The sequence below is a fragment of the Anas acuta genome, chromosome 25, assembly GCF_963932015.1.
Source record: "Anas acuta chromosome 25, bAnaAcu1.1, whole genome shotgun sequence".
In the NCBI taxonomy this organism is placed as follows: domain Eukaryota; kingdom Metazoa; phylum Chordata; class Aves; order Anseriformes; family Anatidae; genus Anas; species Anas acuta.
Window position 1 is genome coordinate 1436616 of NC_089003.1, and position 11150 is coordinate 1447765.

The window sequence follows — 11150 nt, forward strand, 5'->3', positions numbered from 1 at the left end:
CCCGCTTGGCACCGGCCGCCGCCCGGTAGGCGGAGCGCCCCTTCCCCGTCAGCTGGTTCCGCCGGCGGGCAGCGGGCATTTGGCTGCGACCCCCCGGCTCGGGTGGGAGATGGAGGCCTCGGGCCTCACCCTCAAGCTGCTCCTGATCGGGGACAGCGCCGTGGGGAAGTCCAGGTGAGGCCTGGAGGGGGTCCGGGGGGTGCCCTGAGGGTGCCTCCCCTCACCTCCTCCGGGCACCGGGCTGATTTCTGGCTTCTTTGCTTGCCCCGCAGCCTCCTGCTGAGGTTCACCGATGGCTCGTTTGAGCCCTGCCTGAAGCCCACTATCGGTGAGGCCAGGGGGGGCTGTGAGGGGGTGGTGGGGTGGTTATGGGGGGATTTGGGGGGCTGTGAAGGGAGAGGGGGGCTGTGAGGGGAGAGTAAGGGGGCTGTGAGGGGGTGGTGGGGTGGTTATGGGGGAACAAGGGGCTCTGTGAAGGGAGAGTGGGGCTGTGAGGGGATGGTGGGGTGGCTATGGGGGGGAACAAGGGGCTCTGTGAAGGGAGAGAGGGGCTGTGAGGAGGTGGTGGGGCGGCTATGGGGGGGAATAAGGGGCTCTGTGAGGGGAACAGGGGGCTGTGAGGGGATGGCTGGGGGCTATGAGGGGAACAGGGGGCTCTGGGTGGATGGCAGGGGGTTGTGAGGGAAGAAGGGGGCTGGCTGTGGGGCTGCCATCCACCCGGTTCCTTCTCATAGGTCTTCCCTTCTTCTCATGTCGCAGGTGTTGATTTCAAAGTGAAGAAAATGGTGGTAGATGGCCACGCAGTGCAGCTTGCAATATGGGTAGGTTCTGTTCAGGACAGATGTGGGAACTTCTTTTTTTTTTTCCACCCTCTTTGCTAACATCTGCATGCTGAGGTTGTGCACTTGTGTTTCAGTAATTCTCTGTTAGACTTACGAAGATGTGGCCTTGCAAGAAAGGCAGGTATTGCCTGCCTGTATGACCCAAGACAGACAACACTCAGGTCGAGTGAATTGCAGGAAAGTGATGTTTTGGTGGATGTTTTGCACGATTTCCTGTAGGGACTGTGCTGATACACTCTCTATAGCAGAAACACTCCAGACACTTTATTTTGGTTAAAATGATGGAAACAAGAGTATACTTAATTATGAACTATGTAAAGGTTGGTCTGGATTTACTGGGAGACTTCAGCATTTGCCCTGAACTATATTTCCAGAACACAACAAGTGGGAAATCAGATTGCAGCTATATTTTCAGACTTATTTATAGTATTGCTATAGCTCCATGTGTACTCTCCTAAATGGAGTGAAAGAGCCCTAGAAAGAGGAGACTTTATGTGCATGGTCATAGGTATTTCAGAAAGAACACACTATTCAGGATGAAGTGATTGGGACTTCTGAAAGGACAGCAACATGCCTTGGGTTGGTATTAACGAGACTAAGTAAGTATCAAAATGGGTGTTATTTCTTTGTTTTCATTCACACTCTGTACAGAATGTAGAGCAAGAGTATTGAAGTCGTGGTTGGTCTAGCCAGTGACCATGTGTGTTGGCTGTATTCTCAACATGCTGCGTGCAAAGCAGAAGCTTTGCTGAGAGTAACCAAGAAATGTTTGGCCTCATAATTACCCAGGGGTGTGCCTCCTTGCTGGGCAATGAAAATCAGGGCCAGAACCTGCACAAGTCGTATAGCTGGAAAAGGCACTTTGCAGCAGTCTGTAACAGCATCAGGAGAAACTGGTAATTAGGGGGAAAAAGCAGGGCAGTTTTGTGTGTTAAATAAAAACTCCATTGCATGTACAGAGCATCAAAGCTTTTACTTTGTTATCTACATGTTCATGGATACTTTGGAATATTCTTAGTAAGGATGCCTGAACTAAGTCAATATATTGCTGGTTTTAGTCTCGCTCCCTTTCTTTTTTTTCTTTCTTTTTTTTTTTTTTTTTAATACAGCAAAGTAGAAATGAATGATAACATAGCTGTTAGTCTGTCTATTGTAACCTGTACATATTCTTCTCTGTACAATAATAATAATAAATTGTGTAACTTCTTCGCCTCCTTGTTTGTTCTGTGGGGTTTTGAATTTCACATTGCACATAGGAACTATTTGAAAGATTCATGAGAGTGTGTCATAATGCAGTAGTAATTTAATAAAACTACTTCTTTTAAATTTCTTGCCTGTTTACAGTCTCATTACATATGGAATAGTTCTAACTGAATTTTCCTTTCCTGTTTGGAAGGAGCAAAAGGTGCATTACTTTTTGGGGGAACCACCATTTCTCCTTTCTTGACTTGAAAACCAGTTGCTCCCCACCTTGTTCACTTCAGCTGACTGTTAGTTGACTAAACCCAGCTGCTTGGCTTGCAGGAATAATCTTTATTTATTTCTTTTACATCCCATTTACTTAGTTGTTGTCTCACTTGTGGTACAAGTATCTGTGCTTCTCACTTTAACCTTCAATCCAGTCCTCTCCAGGCTTTTCTACCCCGTATTTTCTGTTGCTACTGCTGAAGTTTTCTGACTGCTTCCCTCATTCTGTTATGGTTTTGTTTGTCCTTGCTGGTCAGAAAAATGTTATTTTGTGTAATTTAAGTTACCTTTTTTGTTCTAAATATTTTGTTTTTTTTTTTTGTGTATGTGTTTGTTTGTTTGTTTTTGCCTCTAGGACACAGCAGGACAAGAGCGCTTTAGAACACTGGCTCCCAGTTATTACCGAGGAGCTCAAGGGGTTGTTTTAGGTAGGAAGCATATGGATGAGAAACATGATTGCAGAAGCGTGGTCTAACTACCTAAATGTACATGTTGTTCCTGTGATTCTCAGTGTTCTTTACAGCATTTCTGAATCGTTAGTTCAAGCACCGAATATGCAAAACTACTGGCAAGAAATAATTATTCTTTAAATTAAAAATACAGCAGTGTCACTTGGCAAGGGATGAATTATCAGCTTTGTAATAACTATTCTGGTGAATTTCTGGTCATAAGGCACATTGTTTTTTGTATTTTGTTTTCTCTAATGTCTTTATTTTTTGATTTTTGTTAGAAACTGTGATTAGAATATGTGATTACCATAAAACATGAGGTTTACAGCTCAAATTATAGATGGCTACTCCTTTTCTGTGTGATTACCAATTTAGAAAAAGAGAGCAGTGTTATTCTCAGGGATTGTGACAGCTGAACACCCTGCTGTACAAAATATTCTTTCTGGACATGATGCAGCTTTTTTAACTTTAGTGATTAAATGAATGCAGTTATGAAGTGACCAAAAGTCACTTTTTGCTAACACCCAGAATGGTGTTAATTAACAGCAGTGCATACATGTAATTATATTTTAAATGAGGTGAGAAAATACAGAATATTTTTAAAATATTCTGTGTGGCCCAATTCAGAACTAGCAACAGGTAAAAGAGTTCAGCTGTGAAGCCTGATTTCCAGTCACAGATGTGTTGCAGAGATGCTTATGTTCTGTAATCCCTGGTGACTTTGGGTGAGAACAGCCAATGTGTTCCAGCTCTGGAAAGACCATATGGCTGCATCTTTCTCCAATTCCCTAATACTGCTTATTATTTGGGGCAATATGAGATAGTAGGGACTAAGTTCTGCCATGATGAAGTAAACGTTGATCAAGGTTCTACATCTGTTAAGCTCCTTTTCCTCTGTTACCAGTGTATGATGTTACAAGAAAAGACACTTTCACAGGACTAGAGAGCTGGCTGAATGAGCTGGAAACGTATACCAACAAAAGCAACACTGTGAAGATGTTAGTTGGCAATAAAACCGATAAGGTCAGTTTAGAAATGCATCATCTTATACTTTTCCACTGATTGCTCAGTTATGATGGAGTATAAATGGGTGATAAGCTCTGAAACTAACAGATCTCTTGAGTGAGGAGGTGAGATGCTCTGTAACTGAGGAACCTAGGCTAGGCAGGCTCTATTTACTACCTCATTTGGGAAGCAGATCTTGTTAGCTTCCTGGAAATGCTACTGGAGAGATGCAATTAATGAGGGTGATTCTATTAAGGGAAGTCACTGCATATATCTGTGTGGTTTTGACATATCTTAGATGCTTGCAGCTTAGTGAAAAGTATTTCACTCTTGCTTTACTACAAGAGGTTTCTAGTGTAGCTATCCTGAACTATGTAACTGGAATTCTTATCTGGCTGCATGTCTGTATCAAGTAGTTAATGCTACTAGTGTCTTGAGATTTTGGTGGCATTATCCTCTTTTGCCATCTTTTTCAGTTATCTTTGGTATGCTTCTTCAGCTATTTGACAATTAAAGCCTCCTTCTGGCATGTACCTTGCTACCTGCTAATTTAGAAGATAACAATACATCTATTTCCTGCTGATCTGATGTTGCTGCTCTTCAATTTGACCCTCCTTCATTGGCTCTGCCTAATAGCAGTAGTTCTTTGCAGCTTTTAAGCTGACTGTAGAACAGGGAAAATCCAGTTGATGATTGCTACATGGCTTTATAGACTTTCTCTTTCTTTTCAGCCAAACTTCAGTTCTGCAGTGGTGCTTTTCCAGGGAGTTCCTAAAACTGGCAAATGTAGCTTATTTTAGTCATGTTCTTCATTCGTCTCTGCAGCCTGATCGTGAAGTAGAGAGAAGAGAGGGACTCCAGTTTGCTAGAAAACGCTCGCTGCTTTTTATAGGTAAGTAACTGTGCCAAAAAATTGGTAAGTTCATGTATATATTTTGGCATCAATAAATAAGCTGATTTCAGGTCATCTTTTTGTTTTGTTTTGGAAGTGAATTAATTTGGGTTCCTGTTGTGGCAGCAGTTCCATATGCATGGCTGTAGGTTTTATTTTTTTCAGAGATGCTCTGCACTGACTGTAATTGAAAATACTTTTTGCTGAAAGTGAGATTTCCTTCATGTACTGTGTAGGCATGATTTCTATATTTTCTTGAATGTTTTTTAACTCAGAGTCTTAGGGACTGAAATCTCTCTCCTAAGTAATGCTAGCAGGGACCACGGATAATTTTTTTAATTTCCAAGTTTGTTGCAGGGATATAAAAGACAGATGTAGTACTATAATATTAATAATATAATATTGCTTATACAATAAAATGTATGATGTGGAAAATAAAAAGATAGGGAACAAATTGTGTAAAATAGGCACCTTTTAGGTGAAGTTTCTTAAAAGATTTGGAAAAGGATCTATAGCAAATACATGGAAAAAAAATTGCTATTCCTTCTGCTTTCTGTGTTTCCCAACTTAGTTCTGGAATAATCATCTTATAGATATGTTATTGCAACCTAAGAACAATTCCTGTTTTCTAGGAGAGAATGGGGAATGGTGGAAAAGTTTTCTGTGTGGAAAAATTAGATGCTTCAGACAGATGGGATACATTTCTGTTTATCATTATCAATGTAGGTGTGCCATTAAGGGAGAAAGGAGATGAGGTTTACTAAATGAAAAAGTTACAGTCTTCTCTCTGTTCCTAAAAGAACTTCTTACAAAGAGGAGTGCTCTGCAAATATGATAAAAATATTATTTTGTGTTCTTTTTTCCCCTCTCTTTTCCTTTCCTCCAGAGACAAGTGCCAAAACAGAGGATGGAGTGCAGCATGCCTTTGAGGAACTAGTCATAAAGATCATGCAGACACCAGGTCTTTGGGATAAAAACACAAAGAAGCAGGGATTCCAGCTGATGGAATCTTCGCAGAAGGAGAAAAGCTTATGTAGTGCATACTGTCCACTTTCTTAAATCTACAGGTGCCTGTTCTGTCCAAGCTGAGTAGACTGCTGAAAAATATAGTAAGAAATTTCAGGCACTAAACAGTGCCTTGTTTGACTTGCCACCAATTGTGTAGATCTGAAAACCAAGCTGATCAGCAAAATACTCTTTTACTCCATAACAATTTACTTCTCAGTTATGTGCCTCTGATATCTCCAGATACCAGTATTACGCTCTTTTGATAACTCAGATTTTTCACTAGTAAATCATAGTGCTTCTTATATTACACTTTTGCAGTACAGCAGCCAACATGTTCCTTTCCTGAAATTCCTGCTTTAAAACAGTATTCCATTTTGGAATATCAGTGAAAAGCTTATCTTGTCCAGAATGACAATGGAGTTTCTCAGGCAGCCAGCTTCGCTTTAATGTAGTTACCAGTCAGGAGTCAACCTGAGCAGTGACAATGCTTTTCTATTTCTCATAGTTTTAAGCACTGGAAATTCCTACGTGTCCCCAGATAACAAGCTGAGTTGCTACTAAATTTTAGGGTTATAGTATTCACTATAATCAGTAACATTCTGCAGGAAGAAAATGCTTCCTCTGCAGTACACTGTAGGTTATACCTTGCTGCTCTTAAATGCCTGCATTTCAGAGTCATCATTTTGGGCCAGCTTACAGTGTGGGTCCTTCCTTTAGTTTTCTGCAAACCCGTGTTTCTGCCCTCATTCAGCAACTGCAGGGCTAAAACTACGTTTAATATAAAATGTGCTGGTGATAGACAATTGTCCACTAGGAAGAGTCTGTTGCTACCAGATAGCTGCCTCTTCTTACTTTCCCTCCATCCCCATTGGACTCGCTGCCTTGTCTTGAAAACAAGCCTTGAGTCATGGAAGATGCTAACCTAGATTCTGTCTGCTCTTGGTAGCAATGCCTCTAGGAGACTTCTGGTTTGGGTGCTTGCAACACTGTAAAAGTAACCAAAAACTTCAAGTAACCAAAAACTAAAGGTAACCAAAAATTTAGGGACAGCATTTAAAATATAAGCTGCTTGTAAGCAAGTGACAAAGCCAAAGACACTCTTATTACAGGACATTGTCAAATTGGAACAGAAAAGGTTAGCCTTTCTTAGGATGGGTATATCTTGGTTCATTGCTATCTAGTTAAGTTACATTATTAATAAGAGTGTTTTCCTGACTAACACCACTACTGTACCACTGTTGAAGACAAGGTGTATAAACTTTAGCTTTACTTTGGAACTATTCTAGCTTGTTCTCTATACAGTGCTCTTTGGAGCTGTTTTCATCTGTGAAAAGTATGTGCATATAATTCTTTCTGGAGTAAGTAAATAAAATACCTGTCTTGTGTTTTTACATCTGTTTCTGTTTGTTTTGCAATGAATTTAAGTCTGTTTGTCTTGCACTGGATGTACATGGCTGCATGGATGGAATATGAATTCTATGTATTTCTCTCTGCTGAAACCAGTGTGAGGAGGATGGTGTCAGAATTTGTAGTGGCTTTTAATGTCTTTAGCAATGGAAAGCACATCTGGTTGCAGCTACATGAAGGATGCTTCTTATACCACATCCTGGTTTCAGTCTGTAAAGGGTCCCTTGAGAATGATGTTTATACTTTTGAGTAAGTATAAGAAAAAGCAGTTTCTGCTGCCTTGACCTATGGAAGCTGGATAGGCCTTCTGCAAGCAGTTCACAGAAGGTAAGGACTCATCAGTGAGCAAATGCCTATGAGTAAAATGCGAGTGTGTCATAATTGTCTGGAATCTCCAGGTATCACTGTAAACAGAACATGGACAAACAAGACTAGGAAGTCAAGTTCAGAAGATGGGAGGCTGTGGCAACTATAACAAAACCACAAAAACAGGTGGGAAGGAGACAGTCATGAGACGATTGAGATGAATGGCCTCTGAGCAGTAGGCTGTAAAATGGTCCTGGTGCATTCTCCGCTCTTCGTCTATTGTTCTGGTGATGGAAATGACTTTGCAGTGAGCCTGTCAACAAGCTAGTCACTTCTTTCCTGGGGTTTAGGAAGAGATGAGAGAGAAGACTACATGTAGTCCTGTTGAATGTGGGTGAAATTGCTGAGCTTTTCTGTGCTACAGTTGATGTCTGTGTTCTGTAGAAGGACGTTGTGCCCTTAAGTGAGTTCTTCTTCTGAAAGAATTAAACAGCTGGCAGTCCGTTTAAAAGGAACATAATTTCCCTTTGCATCATGCTTCAGCTGGCTGCAAATGCAATCCCACTCAATGGAGATTTCCATTATCATACTGGAAGGGATGGGGGAAAAAAACCAACAGAACCCAAACCCATCTTGATTAGTTTATGGAGATGTTCTGCTTATTTATAGTCATGAGCATAACTTCTTGAGGGCAACAAGCTATAGGAACTGGTCTTTCATTTGAATTTCACTGAATTGCAGTAACAAGCTGCAATGTGGCGTGTTTTTAAAACTATTTCACCCCTACACCTGTCAATAACTTTGTGTTTTGTTTTGTGTTTTTTTTAATACAAAATGATATTTTCACTGAATACTAGTAAGCATCTTAACCTGTAAGTTGAACAGAAGTGGAAAAAATAGCAGTTGCCATCAACATGAACGGTTTGTAGAGATCTTGCTAGATGCTAGTTAGCATGTCATGAAGAGGACTTGCTGAATTACTGTGTTTTCAAACAACTGACTTCTAACGAAGCTTGAGCTAAAAGGTAATGGAAAAATCTTGATCCATGTTCATATATTTTTTTTTTGAACAGAAAACTCTTTAAGCAATGTTGCAGCTCATTTACTGTGAGTTGAGGTGCAATATGTCTTGTCTGGCACATAAATAGGAAAAATTAATGAACAGTGGTTAGGGAAATGTGAAACGGCTACTGCCCTTCCTGTCTGTGCAGGTCTGAAGCATTGTTTCTGTTTCTACTGCTTCTAAAAAAAAACACAGCAGACCTGCAGTGCTTTTCCCAGTGAAAGCTGTTTCACTGTTGGGGAACGCTGGCAAAGGAAAGGCTGGATGAAGGGATATGGGGCTCAATAGCTTTGCTTCACAAAACTTTTTCACTTAAAACATTTCTTCTTTTCTCCTCCTTTAAGGAAGAGCGCGTGTGCGTAAAAAACCTTCACATGCACAGACCTGGCAACATTTTGACAAGCACAGGATTCAGGTAATGGTACACCTATGTCTGTGTCATGATAATGCCTCAGGCAGCAAGGAAGTCTTCAGGAACATAAAGAGAAGGGTGCTTTCTTTATCCTTTCAGAGTCAAAAAAATGAAAGTTAATGAGAAAAAGAGTAAGGATAAAAAAAATTGAATGCAATGCTGCTTTTATATCCTTTTTTATATATAGAGAGAGAGATATACAAAGGGGTGCTAGGAGAAGGACAGCAAGGAAATAGTGACAAAGCACAGCAAGAAAACATGGTGATTTTGGGGTAGGGGTGCGTGCAGAAATAAGGAGGGTTGTTGTGTTCTTCTTTTTTATACATATGGGCAACAGATCTGTGAGAGCCAGCCCAGTAGATTCTCATGAGAATGACATCGCAAACTTGGCATGTCTTGCACAGGAGGATCAAAAGCGAATTTATCAGATTGAGAGAGAGAACAAGATGCTGATGGAGCGCCTAGCTGCGATACAACGAGGGCCAGCAACTGTAGACTGCTGGAATGAACACTTTCAAAGGAGGTAGCTGGTACTACCCTTTGTTCCAGGAGTAAAAAGGTTGTTGCATCATTTTATGGGATGGATCCACAGTTTACAAAAGTAGAACTGTCGCCACCAGCCCTTTACTTCCACTCATAATGGTTCTGAAAAGCTGCACTGCCCCGACAAAATTACAGCCATAGAAGGGCTCTTGTAGGAGTCCTTGATGAAATCTTTCAGCTTGGGAAGGAACCATTTGTAACACTAAAACACTGAATTAGCACCTGCTACTTGGCTGTACCTTCCTACCTCCTCTCCTGAAGAGAAATTCCTGCAAAGAGTTCTATTCTGCTGTTAATTTAGAAACCAAAGCCTGTATCACTGTCTGCTACAGGCTCCTTACAGACTTCTGCCTTCAGTCCCTTCCTTTTAAAAAACATTTTCTGTCTCCTTTCTCTCCCCCTTCCCAATCTGTGTTTGCAAATGTGTTCATTTTTGCTTACAGATCAAATAGAGATGCACAGAACAGGAAAATACTGACAATCACCATGGAAAATCAGGGAATTTTGAAAAGGCTTCTTGAGTGTAAGCCTACCAGTTACCAAAAGAAGTCTGATACTGGGTGGCAGGCATGTATTTGACTTTTTGTATAAATACTATTATGTTATGTCTTCAAACTAAGTATATTGTGTATATTATGTATTCTAAATAACACTTAATGATAAAACCTGTAACGTGTTTTTTTTTTCCCTTTAGCAGACCACCAGATACTTTAAACAGACTACAAAATGCCGTATCTCTTCTCAAGTGAATTAGGTATACTGTTTTACACCTGGTTTCACTTTATAAAAACAATGCATGTATCGTAAGCTGAGTTCAAGGTATCAGGGTTCTAGACTGTGCACTTCTCATGGTCATGTGAAATGTGTATATTTTAAATTGTTATTTTAATCCTATTAGAAATTTGGCTGGAGATATGGAATACTTAAAACCAGCTGAGGACGTCTGAGTTCGCTGACTGCAGTGTGCCCTGGATGTACACTACACAACTAATTTTAGAAAGGGAAACTGTTTTAAATACAGCCAGTATGGATGGAAAGCTGCCTGAAAACTTCACGCACTGTAGCTGTTAGCCAAGGCTCATCCTTCAGTAACTACAAATCCTAACAGGAAATATGAAAGGCTACATTAATTTTAGGTGTGAGGAAGTAGGGAAAGGGAAAAATAGTTCAGTTTGCTTAAGTGCTTTGACTTAGGGTTTTTGGCACCACTTAGAAAACAGGACTTTGAATTACGTTTTACATTCTGATTTTCTTTATAACCTTTTCTTTTTTTCCTCTCACTAATGGCAGGAACACATACCAGGCCTGGAAAGGACTCAGTGTTTTTGTCTGGATTGGAATCTTGTCCTGGTAACAGCAATCTGCTGCATGTACCCTTTTCCTAGGATTTTTAGAATAAATAAGAGCATCAACTGTGTTCTGTTTTCCTGTGAGAGAAGCTCATCTTAGCTACCCTCAAGCTTTAGCATATACTTATGTATTCTCTCACCATCATTTACTTTGAATCTAAAAAAGCCTTCCTTACATCAAAAAAATGAAGTATTTCTGACACTATCTCAAGTTAGTATCTCTATGACTGTACATCAATATGGGGTGTCTGCACAGATTTCAAAAAAGATTATTCAACTCATACTGAATATTTTAGTTTATATTTAACAGCTGTAGTATATCTTAACATCTTAAATTTTCAGTTAAATGTAACTTCAACTGTACTTATGTATTTGCATTCTTTGCACATCTCACTATTAGACTATGT

At 40.3% G+C, this 11150-nt stretch overlaps 2 protein-coding genes across 2 annotated transcripts; both read left to right on the top strand.

The window, feature by feature from the left end:
- The first annotated feature begins 15 nt into the window (after positions 1 to 15).
- On the top strand, positions 16 to 7054 carry LOC137844444 (ras-related protein Rab-18-B-like). The gene is made up of 7 exons (XM_068660860.1): positions 16 to 174; positions 273 to 328; positions 760 to 821; positions 2665 to 2737; positions 3663 to 3781; positions 4589 to 4655; positions 5542 to 7054. The coding sequence occupies exons 1-7, from the start codon at positions 110 to 112 to the stop codon at positions 5712 to 5714; spliced, it is 615 nt and encodes a 204-aa protein (XP_068516961.1). The 5' UTR covers positions 16 to 109; the 3' UTR covers positions 5715 to 7054.
- Positions 7055 to 7190: 136 nt separating this feature from the next.
- CFAP97D1 (CFAP97 domain containing 1) lies at positions 7191 to 10811 on the top strand. Its single transcript, XM_068660870.1, has 7 exons — positions 7191 to 7397; positions 7469 to 7562; positions 8784 to 8854; positions 9256 to 9374; positions 9838 to 9961; positions 10089 to 10148; positions 10685 to 10811. Exons 2-6 carry the CDS (start codon positions 7523 to 7525, stop codon positions 10146 to 10148), a joined length of 414 nt encoding a protein of 137 aa, XP_068516971.1. The 5' UTR covers positions 7191 to 7397; positions 7469 to 7522; the 3' UTR covers positions 10685 to 10811.
- Positions 10812 to 11150: the final 339 nt, after the last annotated feature.